Consider the following 26380-nt stretch of genomic DNA (forward strand, 5'->3'; position numbering starts at 1 on the left):
GTTAAACTCAATGATAATGATACAACTATTTCACTGTATATTGGAAAATAAAAGTTTTTAAACAGGGGATTTAATTTGTTGGTCCTATCATAGGATAGGACATAATCACTGGAACATAGGGAACAAAACCTAACCAAATTCAATAATGTCTTAAGATGTATCATCTGTCTTATTAATTAATTAATTATTAAGCATACTTCTATTTTTACCACTGCCACACAAATCCAAATTATTATCATGTCCCATCCTACCATACATACCAGAGTCTCTCTTATCTTCATTCCAATCTATTCTCTCTATTCTGTTGCTAGAATTATACAATATCCTTCAAAAGCAAAATTCACACATCATCCCTTAGCTTTTAAATCTTTTAATGGTTTTCTGTTGGTCTAGGATAGATCCTATATGACCCTGAATGGTCTGGCCTCTGTCCATTTCCCCAGTCCTATCTGGTGATACTTTCTGTTCTCTATGCTCTAGCCAAAAATTGGCTTTCTTTCAACCTCCCTTCTACCTGAAGACCTTTGATGTGCTTTTCCCTCTTCCTGTAAGGACCTCCCAACTCTCTCACATATCTAATTTATCAAATATTTATTGATATCCTACCATATTGAGACAGAAAAGAAAAAATATCAGATACTGATAAATGCTATCATGAAAATAAAGCAAGGTGATAGAATAAGATAAAGACTTCAAGGCTACTCTAGAATGTTTGATCAGGGAAGGCCTTGTCAAGGAGGTAACACTTAGGCTGAGACCCAGGTGATTCCTATCTATCTTTCAAATCTTAACCCAAATTGAACTTCCTTAGGAAACCTCTCTGACCCTATTTTGACCAGGGTCAAATAGTTTTAGACCAGGTTTGGTCACCCTATTAGAAACTTGCATTGTATTTTTGCACTTCTTTTCTACTGACCATTTATTTTAATTAATTTTTGTGTGGCTTTTCTTGTCATTTTTATTTTTTTCTTAAAAGCCTGTAAATCCCAGGATGACAGGAACTTTCTAATTTACTGTTTATTCCTAACATCTAACTCAGTTGCTGGCACACAGTAGATGCTCAGTAAGTATTTGCTGAGTGGAAGAACTTTACACTACATTAAGAGCCCAATAAACAAATTGTTAATAGAGAAAAGATAAATATCAAAACTAAATAGATATTTGACTGTTATAGGGACTAAAAATAAACATACTCTGTTTTAAATTTTTTTTAGTAATATTCACTGAAAACAGATGACCCATGAATCAACCCATGGGAAGAGTACCACTCAACAAAATTCTAAATTAAGGTGCTTGTTAAGACAGAATTTTACACAGATCTATAAAACCAGTGGCTATGACACAAACTTTGAAATTGTGATTTTGAGAGATACAGACCTATGCTGTCTAATATGCAGTTAGCCCCATGTGGCTATTAAGCATCTGAAATGTGGCTAGTCCAAATTGAGATGTTATGTAAGTATAAAATACACACTAGATTTCAAAGACTTTGTATTTTAAAAACAGAAAATAGTTAATAATTTTCATATTAGTTACATTCTGAAATGCTACTATTTTGGATATACTGGGTTAAATGAAATATATATATATATTTTTTTTTTAATTTGACAGAGAGAGATCGCAAGTAGACAGAGAGGCAGGCAGAGAGAGAGAGGGAAGCAGGCTCGCCGCCGAGCAGAGAGCCTGATGCGGGACTCGATCCCAGGACCCTGAGATCATGACCTGAGCCGAAGGCAGCGGCTTAACCCACTGAGCCACCCAGGCGCCCCTAAATGAAATATATTTTTAAAATTAATTTCACCTACTGTGCTTTACTTTTTCTGTTGCAGCTACTAGAAAAATTACTAATTACATATGTGGCTCATACTGTATTTCTACTGAAGCATGAACACAGATGAACATTTATTAATAAAGAATCAAGCTAATAGTATATTTTTTTTACACATAATTCACAGAAACTTGTATCAGCGAATAGGGAAAGGCAGAAGAGGATAAAAATTGGTTAAGCAAATTAAAAAAAGAATCTAAAACTCCATTAACACAGTGTTAGCAAAGAGAATTGGGAGGTATATGGAAATCCTCCCAAAATTAAACAAATCTTTAGAAAATCTGACATAGGAGTTAAATAAGGATGATACCATGGTATACTATAAAATGAATTGAGTTAGGAGAGCCGGATTCTAGTCCTTATCACTTAACTGCTTTGTAAATCATAGGGCAATCATCTGGCCCTGTCCTTAAGTATTTAGGAACTGATAACTGAAGCAGATAGGAAATAAGGCTTTTAAGTGGTATTTAACCTGAAGAGCACATGATAAACAATAATAAACAACCCCACCTACATGACTTCTGTTATTAATCCTATCTTACTACAACAAATACATTTTTAGAAGAGGAAAAACCACCTTTTCTCTTACTTTTTCCCCTTACCTCTACTTCTTGCATAAATGAATCCCTGAGAGTAGAACATAAAGGAGGCTCTTGTCAAAATAAAGTTAGCTCTATCCCTAAAACAATAATAACAAAAATCCCAACTAATGCTAAAAACAAAATAACTTACATATCCTTAAATGCATTTTACAAAATAAATAATTACCAGACCTCAAAAGGATCTTGAAATGCTTTCATATCTGCTTTTAGCAGCTATACCATGTGCCATCCTTATTTTGTAGATACGTCAATAAATGTAACTGAAATATTTATTTCTCCAAGGGTTAGTAAGTCATAGAAAGTAACTAAAAATTACATTTCCTGTCTCCTGGAATAATGCCCTTTTTGATCAGTTTAATTATTCCAAAAATACTTACAGATAAAGTATGAAGAAGTTGCCCTGTGATAGAATTCCATACTTTCAAAAGGAAATTGTTCACTGCAGTAATAACTGTGGTGTCATAGCGATCCCAGGCCACCATAGTCACCTTAAGTTTAGTGACCTTGTCTTCTCCAGATGGCACATTATTCCTAAATAAAATAATTTGCAGTATTCATACACTGTAAATTACTGACAAAGGTATATCTAAAATAGCAAATTATGAAAAAAAAAAACCTCTCTGGTAGCTTGCAAATTTTTAGATTAAAAAATCCTAAACTATGCTTTTAAGTACTCACAAAATAAAATAATAAAAAGCACCTAAGTAGGGCAAAACCCATAAGCTTATGTTAGGAAGACAGAAGACACAAAATGACAAAAAATTTTCTAGTTAGTTACACAAGAACAAAAAAAGGTGAAACTAGAAAAAATCTATAATCCCTTGAAAAATAAAATATAAGGTCATGTTGGCTACCAGAAATTTTGAAGAAAACATAAAATGGACACTTGATTTCCTTAAGTAATACATTTTGAAATTAACAGATCTTGTAAAAGAGCAGCAAGAAATTCATTAACTTTAAATTTAGTTGAACATTATAAGAATAGCTGGCTAGGACTACAATGTCAGTTCCATATTGTTATTAATGGGAAGATAATTGGTTCCAGAGCCTTACCCTACAGAAACTGTAATGTCCTAAAGATGTAATCATGTATCTTCCAATCAACAGGGAAGAGGATGAAACAGAATGCTGATTAAGTGTACTTACACTATTGAGTAGGAATGTTAACAATATGTAACATTATAAAGGTAACCCCAGTAAGACAGATAAATAGTTAAGCTTATGATGACATCTGGACAACCCTCAAAGTAGAAAGTAGTATAGACAGATATTAAAAATGACCTATAGAAAACCAAGGCAGAAAATCACTCTGTGGGCATTAGCAGAGTAGAGCCCTTTGGTTCACAAGAGATCAGAATTTTGAATGACTATTAATGTTTCTATCATACAGTCTGTCAACAGCAAAAGGCAATTTACTTAGAGACTAAATATAGATGTATACTTCAGGTCTACCAAAGAACTCCAAATTGTTTACTAATCTAAAAAGATTTTCATTAATGAAATATAACTCAGTAAATCAAAAGATAGTATACCATATGAGAACCACTGAAATATCTAACAGCCAATCTTACCCAGTCATTTTAGTAGCCATGTCTAGCACTATACTCTTCCATTCTTGTTGCTGATATTGCCAAATTCTTGCTGTTCCATCTCTACTTCCACTAACAAATCTTAAACTGCAGAGAAACAGTGAAAATACCCTTATTACTTTTTTCCAAATTAGAAATCACTTTTTTTCAATTATGAAAGTAATGTGTTTATCCCCATATACTACTGGAATGAAAATTATACACTTTGGAACACAGTTTTGCAGTTCCTCAAAATGATAAACAGAGTCACCATATAACTCAACAATTCTACTCCCAGGTATAAATCCATGAGAAACCAAACATTAAGTCTACATAAAAACTTGTACAAGAATATCCATGGTATTATTCATCACAAGCCAAAAAGTTACAACAATCCGATGTCCATCAACTAATAAAGGGATGAACAAACTGTGGTATCCAACAATTAAATATTATTTAGCAATAAAGAGAAATGAAATAATGATACATGCTGCAACATGACTGAATCTTGAAAACAATACACTAACTGATAGAAATCAGTCACAAAAAATATATTGTATAATTCAATTTATATAAAATCTCCAGAAGAAGCAAATCTATAAAGATAAAAACTGGATTAAAGGCTGCCCAGAGTTAAGGGTGGGCATGTAAAGATATTGGAGAGTGATAGCTGAAGGGTATGAAAATTCTTTTTGGGGTGATAAAAATGTTCTGAAATTGATTGTGGTAGAGGCTGTACAACCCTGTGAATATACTAGAAAACACTGAAGTTATGTTATTTGCATTATATCTCAATAAAACTTACAAAAATACATTCATTCACCCATAATTCTATCACTGTTTATACTTTCATTTCTATTCCACCAAACTTAATTAAAAACATACATAAAGACTTATCTATTTTTCCCTTACAGGAAACAGAGTTGTACTATATATAATGATTTATGTTTTCCCCAAAGTTTATTTTATAGATATATCTCTAGGTTTATAGAAAACTGCCACTTTTAATAAGTATTCAGCTATATGGATGCATCAAAATTTATTTAATAACTCCCTAATGAAAATATTTATACTGTTTGTATTCTTCACCATTATAAATAATGTTGTGATGAGTATATGTATCTTTGTACAACCTTATACCTATCTTTGCTGAGTCAAATGGTCAGCACATTTTTAAAGCTTTTGATGAGTTATTTCCCTCAAAAGTTTTTTTTTAACATTTTACTATCTCTTAAAAGTTGTGGGAGAGGGAGTGCCCATTTTTCTTAAACCCTTGGCAATACTAGGTGCTAACATACTTTAATATCTTGTCATTCTGAAAGAAAAAAAATGTTACTTTTATTCTAAACTGCATCTTTATTAGTAAAATTGGACATCCTTTGTTTATTGTCCACATAACTAATGAAGATAAAATAATGTTTTTCCTTTAGGGAAAAGGCAAAGAATTAAAAAACTTCAGATTCCTCTAGCATGAAAGAATCATAGCTGTACAAACCTTCAAGTGTATACCTCAGTATAGTGCAATAAATCAACCTCAGAAAATTATCTGAAGGTTTTCTCATTCCTAATATAAACTTCACTCTATGTGGACCATCATTATTTACTCTTGCATTTAATAAAGATGAACAAATTCATCATAGCAATCACCCACTGTCTGAAAAATATTTAAAAATAAAAGATGGTCAAAAATTAAAAAAAATAAATTTAATAATATAAAACATGGTCACCCACATAAAGTTCTTCTAGAAATATAGGGATACACATTTATGTTAAGTGGTTACATTTTAAAATCTATTCTAGGTTAATTTTTAGACCAGGGCAAAAAGATTATCAACCTTTTGGGATCAAACATTTGAGAGGGTGCACAAATACCTGTACATAATTTCTGAGTTTACAGATACAGGAAATACGTATCATATGAGTAAGAGAGACAATAAGTAAAACAGATGTTCAAAGGAAGACAATATGGATAAAATCTGGAGCAGTCAGGAAAGGGTTCAGGTAGAACATGGGAAGACAGGACTCAGAAGAGAAAGGGACTCGGGGGAGAAGAAAAGCAGAGTAAAGGAAAGCAGAAGGGAGAGGGAGACTGTAGGAGGGAAAGAGAAGTGAGGGGGAGTAGGGGGTGATATTTCTGGTTAAGAATGGTATGAGGTAAAGTATAAGCAAATCAATGAACAAGAGAAAAAATACAGATACATGGATGTAACAAGAGCAATGATTAAGTCAATTAGGCTAAATGTAATGATTTATATGGGGGATAGTAAATGAGAAAGGAATGTAGGTCTAAGTTAAGTTATAAAAAATTTTGAATTCAGCAGAGTAGCGCAGCGGAAGTGTGCTGGGCCCATTAAAAGTTTTGAATTCAAAGCTAAGACATTTGAATTCTATTCTATAGACAAAGAGGAAACACAAAAGATTTCTGAACAGAGCAATGTGGATCTGGCAAAAGTGGACAGGATATATTTTGAAAGGAGAAGAAAACTGGAGGTAATGGGTTAAATAATGGAATCCTTGGCCAAGGTGAGTGATAATAGAAATGGAAAAAAACCCAAAATAAACAAAAAAGAAATCACTCAGAAAGGAAGAACTGATAAAGTATGGCTACTACTTGGATAGGAATTTAAAAGAAATGGGGTAAGGATGTCATCAAAAATAGACAAGGGCTTTCAGCTTAAGAAACTGAGCAGAAATAAAGTACTACAGTAGAGGGAGCTACTTCTGAAAGAACAGAGGTAAAATATGTCAAACATCTGTTTACACAGATATGTACTACATAGTTACCTGTCTCCATTGTTACAGAACTGAACAGCAACAACTTTGTCCTAAGACATAAAACAACAGATTTTTGGTTAGAGTTAATTTATTTGTAAAATAAATAAAGTACTCTTTCCTTCAAATTCACATGCAAAAGCATCATGGAGTAGACTTTTTAATGCTATAATTTTCTCAGAAAAAAACTCTAGTTTTCTTTAAAAAAAATTAATGAAGGTTGAAACAATGCATTGACTGAGGAGGAACACTTATTAGCAGGAATTTGAGACAAACCAGAATAAGCAAACCTATTTCTAAATCATAATCCCAATAGACAGTTTTGAATAGATATTAGTTTTTATGTCCCCATAATAGGAGCACACTAACCTACAATGTGACCTTAAAGTAACAGACTTAATAGAAGTTGAACTAATTTTCCCACTTATTTTTTTTAATTTCAGAAAAGAAATCAATCATTCCCTGCTTTTCAGATGGATTCTTTATTTTACAAAGGATTCATCTGTCTTTAGGTACAATATTTCAGATACTTCTCTTTGAATCTTCTTTTATAATGACTAAACTAATGACTTTTACAAATATAATGTGTATTATAGTGATGAAAATATTAAAGTATAAGGCAGAATGCATCTTTCTTCTCTTTATTCCTTGGTAATAATTATTCCTTGGTAATAAAGCTAAAATGTACCCTCAAATGTTGTACATATTTTCACAAAAGACTCAGTTACTGAACTGCATTTGAATTTTTAATAAAAGCTCAGACATTAAATATCTTTATATTTATTTTTCATTTTTAAAAATTGAACTGTCTTCATATGTTCAGAGGTATATTTACACTGTTCTGTGATTTCATTATAGTATTTATTTGATAGATTCTGAATTCTCACTGCCAATTGCAATAACTGGTTTTAGATGTTCTGAAAGTACATCTTATTTTCAGTGACTAACAGTAGCCACTGACTTCAACAGGGAATATTTAGGTTTTCTGACTTTGTCGTAGCAGCACCCTGGCAAAAAAATGCACAAAACTCTACTAATCAATTTTTCTTAATCTTTCCCCCGACTCAATTCTTGCCCGTTGTTTCTACTACCACCTTTTCACTCAGCTCTCAATAAACTTGACTGCACTTGTATACATACCCTGCTTGGGTGGTAATTGTAAAGATGCCTCCTTTGCATACTCTAGTACAAATGGATTTCTCCCAATGGATAGTCTCAGATTGATATCTTTATATATTTCCTAAGTTTTTCTCTTTCACAATTTAAATAATACTCCAGGATTTTAGTATCTAGGAATAAGTAACAGCAAGGTGAGAGCTCAGCTTGGTTCAGTAATGGTTTATAAGTAACTGTTCAGTTATGTTTATGGGATGGGACAAAACCAGGAGATTGTTTCCAAAAGCTCAAGAAGTTTCTAACAGGTCTCTTTTACTACAAATTTCAGGAACATGACTGATTTTGTAACTCACAAAGTATCTTTTTCTAATAGTGATGATTTAGGGAAACTGTGCATATTTTGTTGATGTGCACTAATACTATTCCAAATGAGAGGTCAACAGTACTAAAAACAGTAATCTTAATTAAGACTTGCAAAGCTGAGTACTTTCAACTGCTGACTATACAGCTTTGACAATAAGGTATATGAGGTGTATCGTAAGCTGAAAAACAAATACTCCCATATGCCACAGTAAATAATTATCTAGAGAAAAAGGCAAGGAAAGTAAGAGAAGAAAGAGATGAAAGGTACACAGAGATATGAAAAAAAACATTACTGGCGCCAAGCTTCTTAAATAAAGAAAGTGGAAATAGCTTTGAGGAAAAGGTCCAGTCACCAATGGCCAGTCACCAATAGCTGTCACCTAGGCATAAAGCTGTTCCCTGCTGTTGTTGATAACTAAGTAGGATTAGATTTCAGGAGTCTGTGATGGCATTCTGAAAATAATCAAACTAAAATCAACAAGCTAAATTAGTAAATTATTTTCCTCAAGATATATACTTAATATGTTTTTTATTATTTGAGGTAAAATGGGCATACAGCATTATATAAGTTTCAGCTGAACAATATTATAATTTGATATTTGCATATACTACAAAGTCATCACCACTGTTAGTTACCATTCACCACCATACAACATACAAATAAGCTCTCTTATCCATCCCCCAACACACTTTCTCCTCTGGTAATCATGGATCTTTGTATCTATGAGTTTCTTTTTGTTTGGTTTGGTTTGTCCATTTGTTTTGTTATTTTAGAAGCCACATATAGTAAACTCATGTTATTTGCCTTTTTCCATCAGATTTTTCACTCAGCATAATATCCTCAAGATCCATCCATATTGTCACAAATGGCAAGATTTCCTTATGTGTGGCTGAGTAGCATTCCAGTGTGTGTGTGTGTGTGTGTGTGTGTGTGTACCACATCTTTAGCCATTCATCCATGGATGGATACTTAGGTTGCTTCCATATTCTGGCTACTATAAAGACTGCTGCAATGAACATAGGGGTGCATATATCTACTTGAATTAGTGTTTTTGTATTCATCAATAAATACTCAGAAGTGGAATATCTGGATCCTATGGTCATTCTATTTTTAATTTTTTTTAAAGATTTTACTTATTTATTTGACACACAGAGAGAGATCACAAGTAGGCAGAGAGGCAGGCAGAGAGAGAGAGAGAGGGAGGAAGGGAAGCAGGCTCCCTGCAGAGCAGAGAGCCCGATGCGGGGCTCGATCCCAGGACCCCGGGATCATGACCTGAGCCGAAGGCAGAGGCTTTAACTCACTGAGCCACCTAGGCACCCCTATTTTTAATTTTTTTTAAGATTTTTTTTTTTATTTATTTGACAGATAGAGATCACAAGTAGGGAGAGAGGCAGGCAGAGAGAGAGAGAGGAGGAAGCAGGCTCCCTGCCAAGCAGAGAGCCCGATGCAGGGCTCGATCCCAGGACCCTGGGATCATGACCTGAGTGAAAGGCAGAGGCTTTAACCCACTGAGCCACCCAGGCGCCCCTATTTTTAATTTTTTGACAAATCTCCATACTGTTTTCCATAGTGGCTACACTAATTTACATTTACATTCCCACCAACAATGTATAAGAGTATCTTTTTCTTCACATATTCTCCAACACTTGTTACTTCTTGCCTTTTTGATAATAGCCATTCTAATAGGTGTGAGATGATATCACATTGTGGTTTTCATTTCACTGATAATTAGTGATGTGGAACATGTTTTCATGTGCCTATTAGCCATCATTATATCTTCTTTAGAAACATAGAAAGTGTCTGTTTAGTTCCCCTGCCCATTTTATAATTGGGTTGTTTTTGTTGTTGAGTTATATGACTCCTTTATATATTTTGGATATTAACCCCTTAATAGATGATATATTATTTACAAATACTGTTTCCCATTTACTAGGTTGCCTTTCTGTTTTATTGATGTTTTCCTTCACTGTGCACTAGCTTTTTACTAAGAAGTAGCCCCATTTGTTCATTTTTGCTTTTGTCTCCCTTGCACTTAGAGCCAGATTTTTAAAAAAAATCACTAAGACCAATGTCAAGGACCTTACCAGTGCTGGGGAGGGTCATGAAAAAGATACGACTAATAGGTTACCTGGAAGCTGGACCCCAGGCAATTACGGGCTCCTTACCCTCTTCCCTATCCTAGGATATGCGTTCCACTTGCCTTTCCCGCTCCCAGAGGCTGCTGTAAGGACACAGCCTTGAGACAATGATGTGGTATTGAGAACACCTGCACAGTATACTTGAATGAACCAAGTTAAGGCTTCTTTATAAACTTTTAAGATTTGGTGGGCAGGTTGGGGGCACCTGGGTGGCTCAGTCAGTTAAGCGGCTGCCTTCTGCTTGGGTCATGATCCTGGTCCTGGAATCGAGTCCCGCATAAGGCTCCCTGCTTGGCGGAGAGCCTGCTTCTCCCTCTCCTCCCTGCTCATGCTCTATCTCTGTTTGTCTTTCTCTCAAGTAAATAATAAATAAAATAAAAAAGATTTGGTGGGCAGGCACAAAGATTCATTCATCCTGCTGCCACCCAAAACAAACTTCATGTTTAAATTCCCTTTGCTAATTAAAACTACCACCTACCAACCCAGAGTGGACTACCTCTTTCTTTGGTCTTTCCTTGCCCTCTGAGTATAGGGGTCAGTTTCAGATTATAGCGAAGAAGCTCCCAAGAGGGCTGTAAAGACAACTGGCAAGCCAGCAAAGAAACCAAAGAAATGGGCTTTGGGAATGAGGCATCCACCGGAAAAACCCCAAATTAGCCATCAACTTCTTTGTAAGGAAATGTGGCCTGTATTTTAGATGCTTATGGACTACTACATGAATATGGGGACACCCAGAAAATGCCAGCCAATCTAAGGTAAACTTGGAGGAAATGCACATACCATACTGGGACAGAGAAGGGATACATGGTTGCTATAGTGGGCTTCTACTGTGGGTAGTTCAGCTGGCCACTGATGCCCAACTAGAGGGTGAAGAAAGTTAGAAGAGCTGAGTTTAGAAAAGGATAAGTGGTTGGGGGAAATTGGAGGGGGAGACAAACCATGAGAGACTGTGGACGCTGAGAAACAAACTGAGGGTTTTGGAGGGCAGGGGGTTGGGGGTTGGGTGAGCCTGGTGACGGGTATTACAGAAGGCATGAATTGCATGGAGCACTGGGTGTGGTACATAAACAATGAATCCTGGAACACTGAAAAGAAATAAAATGAAAAAAAAAAGGATATGTGACTGTCCACTACTCTGCTAGCTCTGGGGATGGCAGACAAGATGGAAGAGGAAAGTAATAAATTGGAGAACTTAGTGTCCTGTTTTACAAAAGCAAAGAGGGTACAATGTACTAAGATATGAGAACTTATGAGAAAGCCTGACTAGGATGCTCTGAGGTGGAATCTTGCAGAAAACGATGAAAATGAAGAGGAGGACGCTAGGTAATTGATGAGGAAACAGACAAAATGCCCCATACCTTCTGACCCCTACTTTTAAATAGCAATTACCCCAAAACTCCTAGGAGAAAACTTGTATCTTTCTCTGTCCCCTTAAGTTTATAAATCTTATCATGTCTTTGAAATATAAATACCTCTGGAGATAACCAAAACATTGTCAGAAAAAAGGGAGGGGCTTTTAAGTATACAACTATAGTTCTCTTGTCCATTGCATAATAATGAACCTTCATCAAATCAAATGACCATTTTTAGTCTTCTGTCATTTGCAGTTACTGTTTTGCTCTGATGCCTTGCAAAAAGTGTCCCTACAACAGTGCTTCATCTTTAAGAACACTCATGGAAAAGAATTTGATAGGTTTCTGATAACTAAGATTAAATTGCTTTCATGTTGGAGAGATAATAATGAACTTTACAAGTGCTCCCCTAAAACCATGTGTACAAGTGCCACAATATGTCATACAATGGTAGCTGGGGACCTATCCCTGTTCTCCTTCCCTACATCAACAAAATGGGCCCAATACACTGATAATACAATGTTAACATGTAAAGAGTTTACCTCTGCTGCAGGACACCTGCAGGCTTTGCTCAGGAACATCTGTGAGGAAGAAGATGGGCAATGAACCCAAAGAAAATTCAATGCCTACACACTGCTAGAAGGCTTAAGGTGTGATCTGGTCAGCTAAGACTCATAAAGCTGTAACTGAAAGGTACAAGGCTATCCAACTACTAAGAATGGGAAAGAGGTGCAGTCCTTTATAGGGATTTTGGGGTTTTGGAAGACTTTTAATGTCTACCTGGCACAGTACTCCCATTCCTTATGCTGCCTGGTAAAAAAGGACACATATAAGACTGGGGGCAATAGTAGCATGTTGCCTTTGAGAAGGCAAAAATATTAATAAAACAGATTAGGGGCACCTGGGTGGCTCAGTGGGTTAAAGCCTCTGCCTTCAGCTCAGGTCATGATTCCAGGGTCCTGGGATCAAGCCCTGCATCGGGCTCTCTGCTCAGAGGGGAGCCTGCTTCCTCCTCTCTCTCTGCCTGCCTCTCTGCCTACTTGTGATTTCTGTCTGTCAAATAAAAAAAATATATTAAAAAAAATAAAACAGATTAAAGCTCTGGACATCTCATAAGTAGTGCTACATTTTAATTTGATGTGTCTATGACTCCAAAAGATATGGGTCAGACACTATGGCAGAGATAACAAAAGGGGAGAATGCCCCTGAATTTTGGTTCCAGCTCTGGAAGGGGACAAAACCTCAATATACCCCCATAGAGCAACAGTGCCTAGCAATGTACACAGTGCTCCTCCAGGTAAAACTTCTCACACAGCAGCCAGTATAGCAACTAGTATACTGAGCTTATAGTGGTCTGGCTACTGATCACTTAGGCGCCCTTGCCATTAACCCTCTGTACTGATAATTAGACTATTTTGAGGGATTAAATTTATGGCTTGAACAATGGAAAGCTCATCATTAAAAAGTCTCTGTGGGGTCAAGATATATAGAATATGACATTTGGGTCCATCTGCAAGAGCCTGAAGTGATTCTCAATGTTTTACATGTCCCAATTCTTAAGACACAGACACCCCTCTAGCAATCAGGAAGTTGGTGCCCTAGCTTGGGAATGAGCCCTAGCTACTGACCAGTCAGTAGTTTAGGCAGGTTGGGTGTATATAAAGAGTGGCTCCCACAATGCCCAAGTAGGATGGCATATTGCCAAAGATGCCAGACTGCCCTCATGGTACACTGACTTGATTAAAGTAATAACAGCATGTCGTGTGTGCTAAATAACACCAAAGACAACTGCCAAAAGAATCAGGCCATCCACCGGAGTTCCTAACCTGTGAGAAATTGGCAAATTGATTATATTGGACTCCTTTAAGTGAGGGTTTTAAATATGCCCTGGTTTATGTAGATATTGCATCTGGTCTAACCCACACTTTTCCCTGCCACCCTACAAACCAGACTGTCATCATTAGGGGATTAAGGAACTGAGTACCATGTATGTAAAACCCCCATCAAACACATAATTATCAGAGGTCACATTTGAAAGGCCAGGATGTGCAAGAATGAGTAATAAAATGTGACATTAAACAAAGGTTCCATCTCCCCTACAATCACAAGCAGCAGGGTTGGTAGAAAGGAAAATGGGTATTAAAACAGCCCATTAAATACTTAACAGGCAAAGCTACCTCGGCCAACTGGACAAAAAGTACTGTCCTAGGTTTTAATATATTTAAATGACCAAACAATAGGGCCTATTGCCCCATATGCCAGACTAGGGATCCCTGCTCAGGGACCCAATACTGTAAAGATATAGAAGTTTCTGGAAACCACCACTGCCCAAAATCTCACAGTGGATCAACACACTATGCTATGGAAATCACACCCCTCATTCTCGAAAAAGGAATTACCTACTAGAATTTACAATGCAATACCCCACTGAGACAGGTGAGTTCTTTCACATCCCTAGGTGAAGAACCAGTCAATCTCCACTAAGACCTTTCTGTCCTGTTGCACACTGGAACTGTTAAAATGCACTATATCTGAAAAGAAGCAGGCACCATGGAAAGAATAGAGAAAATGGGGTGCCTGGTAATGGCATATCCTGTCCCCAGTTCATGTCTTCACACCTGACAGTGCTGCCTCCCCTGGACAACATGTCTGGTATGTATAACCAGGTCAAGTTTCCAAAGGTGCTAACCTGGGGCGCCTCGGTGGCTCAGTGGGTTAAAGCCTCTGCCTTCGGCTCAGGTCATGATCTCAGGGTTCTGGGATCGAGCCCCGCATCAGGCTCTCTGCTCCGTGGGGAGCCTGCTTCCTCCTCTCTCTCTGCCTGCCTCTTTGCCTAGTTGTGATTTCTCTCTGTCAAATAAATAAAATATTTAAAAAATAAATAAATAAAGGTGCTAACCTCCCTTTCCTCAAAGTCAGGGGAAATGTTTGTTTTTTCCACTGATAAGACCATTTTGCCATGGTCTTTGTCCCCTCCATTGGCTTAGATTTAGAAGACATTAATAGCGGGGTGCCTGGGTGGCTCAGTGGGTTAAGCCGCTGCCTTCGGCTCAAGTCATGATCTCAGGGTCCTGGGATCGAGTCCCGCATCAGGCTCTCTGCTCAGCAGGGAGCCTGCTTCCCTCTCTCTCTCTCTGCCTGCCTCTCTATCTACTTGTGATCTCTCTCTGTCAAATAAATAAAATCTTAAAAAAAAGAAGACATTAATAGCAAACGTGAAGCCCTTAATAAATTCACTCAGCAAGCACTGAATGATAGCAATAAAACCTGTCCTTAATGAATACTGAAATGTCTCTGGTAAGCTGTACTTATTACTTATAAAGCTCCAAAAATAAAATATAAAACGAAAATGAAACTCCAAAATAAAATGGCCTTAGACATTCTTACTGCCTCATAAGGAGGTACCTGTGCCATTAACCAAACACAATGTGTGTTCACCCCAATGAATCTGCTAATATGTCATCTTTATTAAATCACATGACATACAAGTGAATGCCCTAAGTAATCCAATCCTCAGCTTAGGAGACTTAATAAGTCAATAGCTCAGACCAAGGGCTCTTATAAAAGAATTGTCATCGATTTTGTAATCAACGTCTTATTTAATCTGTGTTTCCTTACATGCATGCACCTGTATTGTTGCTGCGGCATTAGACTCCAATGCAGCAAGACAGTCACCAAAGGAGCCACTCCATGCTAATAAAACCCCATGCTGTGGGGTGCCTGGGTGGCTCAGTGGGTTAAAGCCTCTGCCTTCAGATCAGGTCATGATCCCGGGGTCCTGGGATCGAGGCCCGCATTGGGCTCTCTGCTTGGCAGGGAGCCTGCTTCCTCCTCTCTCTCTCTCTCTGCCTGCCTCTCTGCCTACTTGTGATCTCTGTCAAATAAATAAAATCTTTGAAAAAAAAAACCCTGCTGAACACTTAAGGCTCATTTCACAAGGGAGCACATGAACTTATAAAAGCTGGTCATGAGGAGTGGAATGTTGGGGAAGGTCATTGAAAAGATGTGATGACCAGCTGACCTGTGAGCTGGACCCCAGGCAATCAAAGGCTTGCTACCTCCTCCGTTGGAATGTGGGTTCCTCTTGCCTTTCCTGCTTCCAGAGGTTGCTCCAAGGGCAAAGCCTTGAGATAATGATGCAGTGCTGAGAATACCTGCACAGTGTATTTGACTGGACCCAGTTAATATCTCTTGCTAGACTTTTAAGATTTGGCAGGTGGTCACGGGGATCCATTTGTCTTGCTGCCACCCAAGACATGCCTTATATGTAAGTTCCTTTTACTTACTAAAACTATCACTTACCAACTTGGAGTGTCTTACCACCTTGTCCTCTGAGTAAAGGGGCCAGTTTCAGATTACACTCAATAAGCTCCTGAGAGGATTACAAAGTGACAACTGCGTACGTTTTCTTCTAGGAATTTTGACTACACGTAGGTCTTACTTTTGAGTTAATTTTGGTGTATTGTGTAAAATAGTGGTCCAGAGTTTCATTCTTTTGAATATGGCTGTCCAGTTTTCCAAACACTACTTATTGAAGAAACTACCATTTCTCCATTGTATATTCTTGGCTCCTTCACTGTAAATTAATTGACCATGTATGTGCAGGTTTATTTCTGGGTTCTTTATTTTCTTCCATTGATCTATTTGTCTGTTTTACAGCCAATACCATACTGTTTTGATGACTAGAACTTTGTAGTACAGTTAAAAATCAGAAAGAGTGATGCCTCCAGTTTTGTTCTCCTTTCTTAAGTTTGTTTTGGCTACTTGTGATCTTCTGGGATTTCTACAAATTTTATATCTGTTCCAGTTCTAAATATCTGTTCCAGTTCTAAAAATTGCCACTGGGATTTTGATTTTGATGGGGATTGCATGTAACCTCTACCTAATTTGGGGCAGCCAGCCTGGACATGATATTAATTCTTCCAGTTCATGAGCATGGAATATCTTTCCATTTATTTGTCTTCTTCAATTTCTTTCATCAGTTCTGGCTTTCAGTGTGTATATCTACATTTCCTTGGTTAAATTTATTCCTAGGTATGTCATTCTTTTCTAAAGAATTTGAAATTGCTTCTCGCAATTGTAAATGGGACTGTTTTCTTAGTATATGTATTTTTTTCTGATAGTCTGTTCTCAGTATATAGAAACACAAAAGATTTCTGTATATAGATTTTCTATCCTGCAATTTTACTAAATACATTTATGAGTTCTAATAATTTTTTTAGTGGAAACTTTAGGGTTTTCTATATATAGAACTATGTTACTTGCAAATAGTTTTACTTCTTCCTTTCCAACCTGGATGCCTATTATCTCTCTCTCTTTTTTTTTTTTTTTTGTTTATTTACAGCATAACAGTGTTCATTGTTTTGGCATCACACCCGGTGCTCCATGCAGTACTGCCCTCCCTATTACCTACCACCTGGTGCCTATTATCTCTTTTACATGGCTAATTACTGTTGCTAGGAGTTCCAATACTATGTTGAATAAAGTGGCAAAAATGGACATCCTTGTCTTGTTCCTGATCTTAAAGAAAAGCTTTCACCTTTTCAACACTGAGTATGATGTTAGTTGTGGATCTGTCATATATGACCTTTATTATATTCCGTTCCTTCTGTCACAACTGAGATTTTATCATAAACAAACGTGGAATATTGTCAAATACTTTTGCTGCAACTATTGAGATGATGATATGATTTTTATCCTTAATTTTGCAATGTGGTGTATCAGGTTGATCGATTTGCAGATGTTGAATCATTCTTGATTGTAGGAATCCTCACCTGATCACAGCATATGATCCTTTGAATACATTGTTGAATTCAGTTCACTAATATTTTTTTAAGATTTTTGCATTTCTATACATCAGGGATATTGGCTTGCAATTTCCTCATTTTCAGTGCCCTTGTCTGCTTTTTTTGTTATCAGAAATTGACCTTGTAAAATGAGTTTGGAAGCATTACCTTAATTTTTAGGAAGAGTCTGGGGACAGTGATTAAATCTTTCAATGTTTAGCATTATTCACTGAAGCCATCTGTTTATGGACTTTTTTATGTTAGATGGGTTTTGATTACTGATTCGGTCTCCTTTCTAGGAATCAATCAATACAGATTTTTTATTTCTTTATCATTCATCTTAGGAAACTGTATGTTTTGAGAACTTATCCACATCTGAGTCCAAGACGGCATAGGAGTAGGAGACAAAATTTCATCTGGTCCCAGGAATTCAGCTAGATAGGTATCAAATCATTCTGAACACCTACAAACTCAACCAGGGACCAAAGAATAAAATTACTGCAACTATATGAACAGAAAACAACCACTTTCTGCAAGGTAAAAGATGTGGAGAAGTGAATCTGAGGTGATAAATGGGAAGATCGACATGGGGGTAAGAAGCCTCTGTCATCCAGCTGCCACCAAGTAATATAGCAGCAGAACACAAAATCAGAACTTTTAAAAGTCTGCTCCAGTGAGGGATGAGGTCAGGGTGGATCCCCACATAGGACAGTGTGGTCTCAGGATACTCAAGGTCACAGGGAGACAGGGGTGCCTGAATGTGGCAGAGTTCCCAGGCATCGGAGTGAAAAATCCAGCTGCAAAGAATGAGCACAGAAGTGGGCTCTCAGCTCAGGATAGCCATAAACTGTGAAATGCAGCATTCAGGTGACTGCTCTCTAAGAAGGGGCCCAATAAGCAGCAGAACCTGTGAGACACCCTCCCTCCCCCCAAGAGAAGCAGTATAGGAGCACCCAGGAGGAATCTGCAGGGTTCATAGACTCCAAAAGGGGTAGCTTGCCTGAGACAGAAACAGTCAATCACAGGCTGGGTGAACAGGGAGTTCGGACAGAGACCAGGGAGATAGGCGCGATTAACTGTTTTTTTCCGAGGGCACATTGAGGAGTGCAGCCCCAAGCGTTAGATTCTGAGGCTAGAGATTAGGAGGTGGCCATTTTCATTCTTATCCTCTAAGACTGTGGGGAAATCCTTCAGGGAACAAAAGCCAGTTACAGTGAACCAGAGCAGATAACAGCCTGGCCCCCTGGCAAGGGCTGTACAATTCTGCCTAAAGCAAATACACTTGAGAATCAATGCAACAGGCCCCTCTCCCAGAAGATCAGGAAGGACATCCAGCCAAGACCAAGTTTAACAATCAAGGAGAAGTGCCCAACAAAATTCCAGCTCTAGGGGAATATAGCACATAGAATTCATGGCCTTTTTCACATGATTCCTTAGCTTTTCAACCTTAACATTTTAAAATTGTTTTTCTTTTCATTTTCAAAAAAATTTCTTATTTTATCAATTCATTTTTAAAATGTTTTTAAATGTTCATTTTTACAATTATATCCTATCCTTTCATTGTATTTAATCTCATTTGTGTATATACATAAGTTTTTCTTACTTTATAATTTTGGGAAGCAGTTTCTTCTAACAGACCAAAATACACCCACAATCGAGTGCAAATACTCTACCACTGAGCTATACCCCCACATCTCCCCAAATCTAGTGTATGGCTCTGTTCCAGTCACCTGTCGGATCATTTTCTCTTTTAAGTTTGGCTTTGTTTTGCTTTGTTTTTGTTTTTCATTTCATCTTTTTCTGTTTTCTTTTATTTTGTTAAAGTCTTTTATAATTTTCATGTGTACAGTCATATTCTAGCCCTTCAAAGGTATTTTAGTTTTGTATATTCTCTCTTCTCAATTTAATTTTATTTTTGTATATATAAGGTTTTCTTTTGAGATGTAATTTCTTCTAACAATCTGACCAAAATACACTCATGAGATAGTGTACTGCTTTGTTCTATTTACCTATCTTACTTCCATTATTTTTTCTGCAGTTGTTTTCTTTTCCTCTTTTCTTGTATTCTTATATATGATTTCCATATTTACAGTTACATTCTATCTTTTCATTGGATTTAATTTTATTTTTGTACATATATGTTTTTCCTTCTTGACAATGTTGGATCTAGTTTTCTAAAAAACAGACCAAAATACACAAAAGAACCCAGTGTATTGCTCTATTCTGCTCACCTGTCTGATTATATTCTCTTTTTTTCTTCCTTTTTCCCTTTTTTTTAACTCTTGGTTTCAGATTTCATCTGATTTGTTTAGTATATAATTCTCTGGGGTTGTTGTTGCCATCTTAGTATTTTGTTCTCTCATTCAGCTATTCTCCTCTAGACAGAATGACAAAATGAAAAACTCACGTCAAAAAAGAGAATAAGAGGCAGTACTGACTGCTAGGGACCCAATCAGAATGGAAATAAGATGTGAGATCTAGAGTTCAGAAAAAATGATTATAAAGATAGTATCTGGGCCTGAAAAAAAGCATAAGAGACACTAGAAAATCCCTTTCTGGAAAGATAAAAGAACCAAACTATAACCAAGTCAAAAAAAAAAAAAAGGCTATTAGTGAGATGCAATAACAAATGGAGGCTCTAACTGCAAGGATAAGAGAATTAGTGATATAGAAGACAAAATGATGGAGAATAAAGATGCTGAGAGAAAGAGATATACAACTACTGGATCAGGAAAGGAGAATTTTGAGATGTAACTGATACAATAAGGTGAAAAAAATAATTAGAAAAACTGGGATCCCAGAAGAGGAAATGGGGGCTGGGGAGAAGGTATACTGGAGGAAATAATAGTGGAGAACTTCCCTACTCTGGGGAAGGAAACAGGCATCCATCTCCAGTAGACACAGAAAATCAATAATTTGATCTATTAAAATTAAATACCCAACTTTTGTATCAACATGGGCAGGACTGGAAGAGATTATGCTGAGTGAAATAAGTCAAGCAGAGAGAGTCAAGTATCATATGGTTTCACTTATTTGTGGAGCTTAACAAAGAACATGGAGGACATGGGGAGATGGAGAGGAGAAGGGAGTTGAGGGAAATTGGAAGGGGAGATAAACTATGAGAGACTATGGACTCTGAAAAACAAGACTCTGAAAAACAAAAACTCTGAGGGTTATGAATGGGCGGGGGGTGGGAGGTTGGGGAAGCCTAGTGGTGGGTATTATAGAGGGCACGTATTGCATGGAGCACTGGGTGTGGTGCATAAACAATGAATTCTGTTACACTGAAAAGAAATTAAATAAAAAAATGAAATCTTAAAAAAAAAAGAAAAAGGAAAAACAGGTCAACACCCCAACATATAATAGTGAAACTTAAAAATCTCAGAGACAAAGGAAAAATCTTAAAAGCAGCCAGGGACAAGAGATCTCTATGTAACCTAGAACAGTAGAAACATTACACTGTCAGCAGACCCATCCACAGAGGCCTAGCAGGCCCAAAGGGACTGGCATGATAACTTCAGGGTGCTAAATGAGAAAAATATGCAGCCAAGAATACTTTTGCCAGCTAGGATGTCACTCAAAATAGGACTGATAAAAAGGCTTCCAGGACAAATAGAAACTAAAAATTTGTGATCACCAAACCAGCCCTACAGGAATACAGGAAATATTATAAGGAATCCTCTAAACAAAGAGAGAGCCCAAAACTAATACAGATATATATATATATGTATGTGTATGTGTATATATATATATATATATATATGTATGTGTATGTATATATATATATATATATATATGTGTATGTATATATATATACGCATGCAGTCACTATACAGATAATACAATTTTACTCAATTCACATCCTTCAGTAGTTACTCTGAATGTAAATGGGCTAAAATGTCCCATTCAAAGACACAGGGATTCAGACTGGATACAAAAGCAAGACTCATCAGTATGCTATCTGTAAGAGATTAATTTTAAAGCCAATGACACCTCCAGATTTAAAGTAATAGGGGTGTTTATCCATTTATCAAGTGAATGGACATCAAAGAAAGCTGGGGTGGCCATCTTTATACCAGACAAATTAGATTTTAAAACAAAGACTGTAATAAGAGATATGGAAGGACACTATATCATAATTCAAGGGTTTATCCAACAAGAAGATCTAAAACTGTACATATTTACGTTCCTAACATGGGAGCAGCCAATAATATAAGCCAATTAATAACAAAACCAAGAAAACACATCAATAATAATACAAGAATAGTAGGGGATTGTAACACCTCCCTCATTGCAATGGACAATTTGTCTAAGCAGAAGATAAACAAGGAGATAAGGGTTTTCTTTGACACACAGGACCAGATCGAATTCACGGATATATTCAGAACATTCCATCCTAAAGGGCAGAATACACATTCTTCTCAAGTGCACATGGAACATTCTCCAGAATAGATTACATACTGGGTCACAAATCAGGTCTCAACTGGTACAAAAGGATTGGTATCATTCTTACATATTTTCAGAACACAGTGCTTTGAAACTGGAACTTAATCAAAAGAGGAAATTTAGAAAGAACTCAAATAGATGGAGGCGAAAGAGCATCTTACTAAAGAATGAATGGGTCAACCAGGAAGTTAAAGAAGAATTTTTTTAAAAAATCATGAAAATGAAAACACAACTGTTCAAAACATAAGGGGTGTAGCAAAGATGGTCCTAAGAAGGGAGTATATTGCAACACAAGACTTTCTCAAGGAAAAAGAAAGGTCTCAAAAGCACAACCTGCCTTTACACCTAAAGGAGCTGGAGAAAAAACAGCAAATAAAGCTTAAATCCAGCAGAAGAGAACTAATAAAGATTAGAATGGAAATCAGTGAAACAGAAACTAAAAGATCAGTAGAACAGATCAACAAAACTAGGAGCTGGTTCTTTGAAAGAATTAATAAGACTGATAAACCCCTGGCCAAACCTAACGATAAGAAAAGAGAAAGGACCCAAATTAATAAAATCATGAGTAAAAGAGGAGCGATCACAACAAACACCAACAAAACAAAAAGGCTATTAATGAGATGCAATAAAAATGGAGGCATGCAATCAGAAGAACATACGAGCAAGTATATGCCAACAAATTAGGCAATCTGGAAGAAATGGATGCATTCCTAGAGCCATATAAATGAACAAAAGTGAAACAGGAGGAAATAGAAAAACAAAACAGACCCATGACTAGCAAGGAAATTGAAGCAGTCATCAAAAATCTCCCAACAACCAAGAGCCAAGTGGCAGAGAGCTTCTTAGGAGAATTCTACCAAACAGTTAAAGAAGAATTAATACCTATTTTTCTGAAGCTGTTTCAAGAAATAGAAAATGGAAGGGAAACTTGCAAACTCTTTCTATGAGGCCAGCATTATCTTGATCCCAAAAACAGACAAAGACCCCATCAAAAAGAAGAATCACAGAAGAATACCCCTGATGAACACTGATGCAACAATTCTCACCAACATACTAGCTAATAGGATCCAAAAGTACAATAAAAGGATTATTCACCATGACCAGGTGGGATTTATTCCTGGGCTGCAAGGGTGATTCAATATTTACAAATCAAGCAATGTGATACACTACATAAATAAAGAAAGAAGAACCATATGATCTTCTCAAAAGATGCAGAAAAAGCATTTTACAAAGTACAGTATTCTTTCCTGATTACAACCCTTCACAATGTAGGGATAGAGTGAACATACCTCAATACCATAAAAGCTATCCATGAAAAGCACACAGCAAATATCATTCTCAATGGGGGAAAAACTGGAGCTTTTCTCCTGAGGTCAGGAACATGGCAGCAGTGTCCACTATCACTGCTGCTATTCATCATAGTACTAGAATTCCTAGCCTCAGCAATCAGACAAAAAGAAATAAAAGGCATCAAAATCGGCCAAGAAAAAAATCAAACTCTCACTCTGCAGATGATATGATACTTTATGTGAAAAACCCAAAAAACTCCACCACAAAATTGCTAGAACTCATACAGCAATTCAGCAACATGGCAAGAAATAAAATCAATGCACAGAAATCAGTTGCATTTCCATACATTAACAATGTTACAGAATAAAGAGAAATTAAGGTGTCGATTCCATTTACAATTGCACCAAAACCCATCAAGATACCTAGGAATAACCCTAACCCCAGAGGCAAGGATCTGTACTCAGAAAATAGAACAGTCATGAAAGAAATTGAGGAAGACACAAAGAAATACAAAAATATTCTATGCTTATGGATTGGAAGAACAAATATTGTGAAAATGTCTATGCTACCCAGAACAATCTACACATTCAATACAGTCCCGCTCAAAATACCATCAACTTTTTTCATAGAACTTGAACAAATAATCCTAAAATATTTTTGGAACCACAAAAGACACCCAATGGTCAAAGGAATGTTGAAAATGAAAACCAAAACTGGTGGCATCACAGTTCTGGACTTCAAGCTCTATTCCAAAGCTGTAATCATCAAGCAAAAACAGACACACAGATCAATGGAACAGAATAAAGAACCCAGAAATGGACCCTCAACTCTATGGTCAACTAAACTTTGACAAAGCAGGAAAAAATATCCAATGGAAAAAGACAGTAACTTCAACAAATGGTGTTGGGAAAATCAGACAGCCACATGCAGAAGAATGAAACTGGACCATTTCCTTACATCATACACAAAAAGAATCAAAATGGATGATCGACCTAAATGCGAGATAGGAATCCTTCAACATCCTTAAGGAGAACACAGGCAGCAACCTCTTTGACCTTGGCCACAGCAACTTCTTGCTAGAAAGGTCTCCAAAGGCAAGGGAAACAAAAGGAAAAATCAACTACTGGGACTTTATCAAGATAAATTGCTTTTGCACAGAAAAGGAATCAGCCAAAAAAACAAAAACAAAAGACAACTGACAGAATGGGAGATAATATTTGAAAATAATGCATCAGATAAAGGGCTAGCTAGTATCAAAATCTATAAAGAACTTATCAAACTCAACACCCAAAGAACAAATAATCCAATCAAGAAATGGTCAGCAGAAATGAACAGACATTTCTCCAAAGAAGACATCCAGAGAGACAACAGACACATGAAAAAATGCTCCACATCACTTGGCGTCAGGGAAATACAAACCAAAACCACAATGAGATACCAACGCACACAGGTCAGAATGACTAAAACTAACAAGTCAGGAAATGACAGGTGTTGGCCAGGATGTGGAGAAAGGGGAACTCTCCTACACTGTTGGTGGGAATGCAAGCTGGTGCAGCTATGCTGGAAAACAGTACGGAGGTTCCTCAAAATGTCGAAAATAGAGCTACTGTACAACCCAGCAACTGTACTACTGGGTATTTACCACAATGATATAAATGTAGTGAAACAAAGGGGCAGCTGCCTACCAATGTTTATAGCAGCCATGTTCATAATAGCCGAACTATGGAAAGAGCCCAGATGCCCACTGACAGATGAATGGATCGAGAAGATGTGGTATATATATATATATATATATATATATATATATATATATACACATACATACAGTGGAATATTGCTCAGCCATAAAAAAATGAAATCTTCCCATTTGCAAGGACATGGATGGAACTAGAGGGTATTATGCTAAGCAAAATAAGTCAATCAAAACAATTATCATATGATCTCACTGATATGTGGAATTTAAGAAAAAAAAAAGAGGATCATAGGGGAAGAAAGGAAAAAATAAGACAAAACCAGAGAGGGAGAGAAACCATAATAGACTCAATCATTAGAAACAGAGGGTTGCTGGAGGTGATGGGGTGGAGGGATAGGGTAACTGGGTGATGGACACTAAGGAGGGCATGTGATGTAATGAGCACTCTGTATTATATAAGACTGATAAATCACAGGCTTCTATTTCTGAAACCAATAACACATTATATGTGAATTAATTGCATTAAAATAAAAATTTTAAAAAAGAATTTTTCTAGGTTATCCCATTTGTAGGCATATAATGGCTTATATACTCTTTTATGATCCCTTGTGATTTTATGGTATCAACTGGAACTTCTCTTTTGTTTCTGATTATCCATTTGAGTCCACTCATTTTTTTCTTGATGAATATAGCTAAATATCTGTCAAAAGAACCAGCTCTTATTTTCATTGATCTTTTCTACTGTCATTTAGTCTCTATTTCATTTATTTCTCCTTTGATCTTTATTTCCTTCCTTTTAGTAACTTTGGTCTTTGTTTTTCTTTTTCTTTAGATCTTTTATGTGTAGAGTAAGATTATTTTTGATTTCCCTTGTTTGTATTACATATATATGTATATGTACATGCATATGCCTGTATTGCTGTTAAATTTAACTCTTAAAACTGCTTGTGTTGTATTATACATGTTTTGGACTGTCATATTGCCATTTTTATTTGTCTCCAGGTACTTTGTTTTCTTTTTTTTTTTTAAGATTTTATTTATTTATTTGACAGAGAGAGATCACAAGTAGATAGAGAGGCAGGCAGAGAGAGAGAGAGGGAAGCAGGCTCCCTGCTAAGCAGAGAGCCCGATATGGGACTCGATCCCAGGATCCCGAGATCATGACCTGAGCCGAAGGCAGCGGCTTAACCCATTGAGCCACCCAGGCACCCTTTGTTTTCTCTTTTGATCTCTGAATCAATCCAGTGAGTATTCAGTAGCATCTTGTTTCATCTCCACATACCTGTGATTTCCTACCAGTTGTCCTTATATAATTGATTTCTATTTTTATAGCACTGTGATCAGAAAAGATAGCTGATATGCTTTCAACCTTTTTGAATTACTGAGACTCAATATGATCCATCCTAGACAATGTTTCAGGGG

The 26380-nt window shown here is 36.7% G+C and overlaps 1 protein-coding gene across 4 annotated transcripts in view; it reads right to left on the reverse strand.

Moving 5' to 3' along the window:
• Window positions 1–26380, reverse strand: part of BRWD3 (bromodomain and WD repeat domain containing 3) — a 235373-nt gene that overhangs the window by 104291 nt on the left and 104702 nt on the right. For 3 of the 4 annotated variants that reach the window (XM_045995124.1, XM_045995126.1, XM_045995125.1), the window contains 3 exons: window positions 6783–6823; window positions 4002–4106; window positions 2808–2961 (listed from right to left, as the gene is read on the reverse strand). In XM_045995124.1, the coding sequence (XP_045851080.1) occupies window positions 2808–2961; window positions 4002–4106; window positions 6783–6823 (300 nt within the window). Of the gene's footprint in view, window positions 1–2807; window positions 2962–4001; window positions 4107–6782; window positions 6824–7910; window positions 8001–26380 lie in introns of those variants that run through there. The other variant, XM_045995127.1, reaches the window with a different exon arrangement.

This window comes from Meles meles, chromosome X (genome assembly GCF_922984935.1).
Source record: "Meles meles chromosome X, mMelMel3.1 paternal haplotype, whole genome shotgun sequence".
Taxonomy (NCBI): Eukaryota; Metazoa; Chordata; class Mammalia; order Carnivora; family Mustelidae; genus Meles; species Meles meles.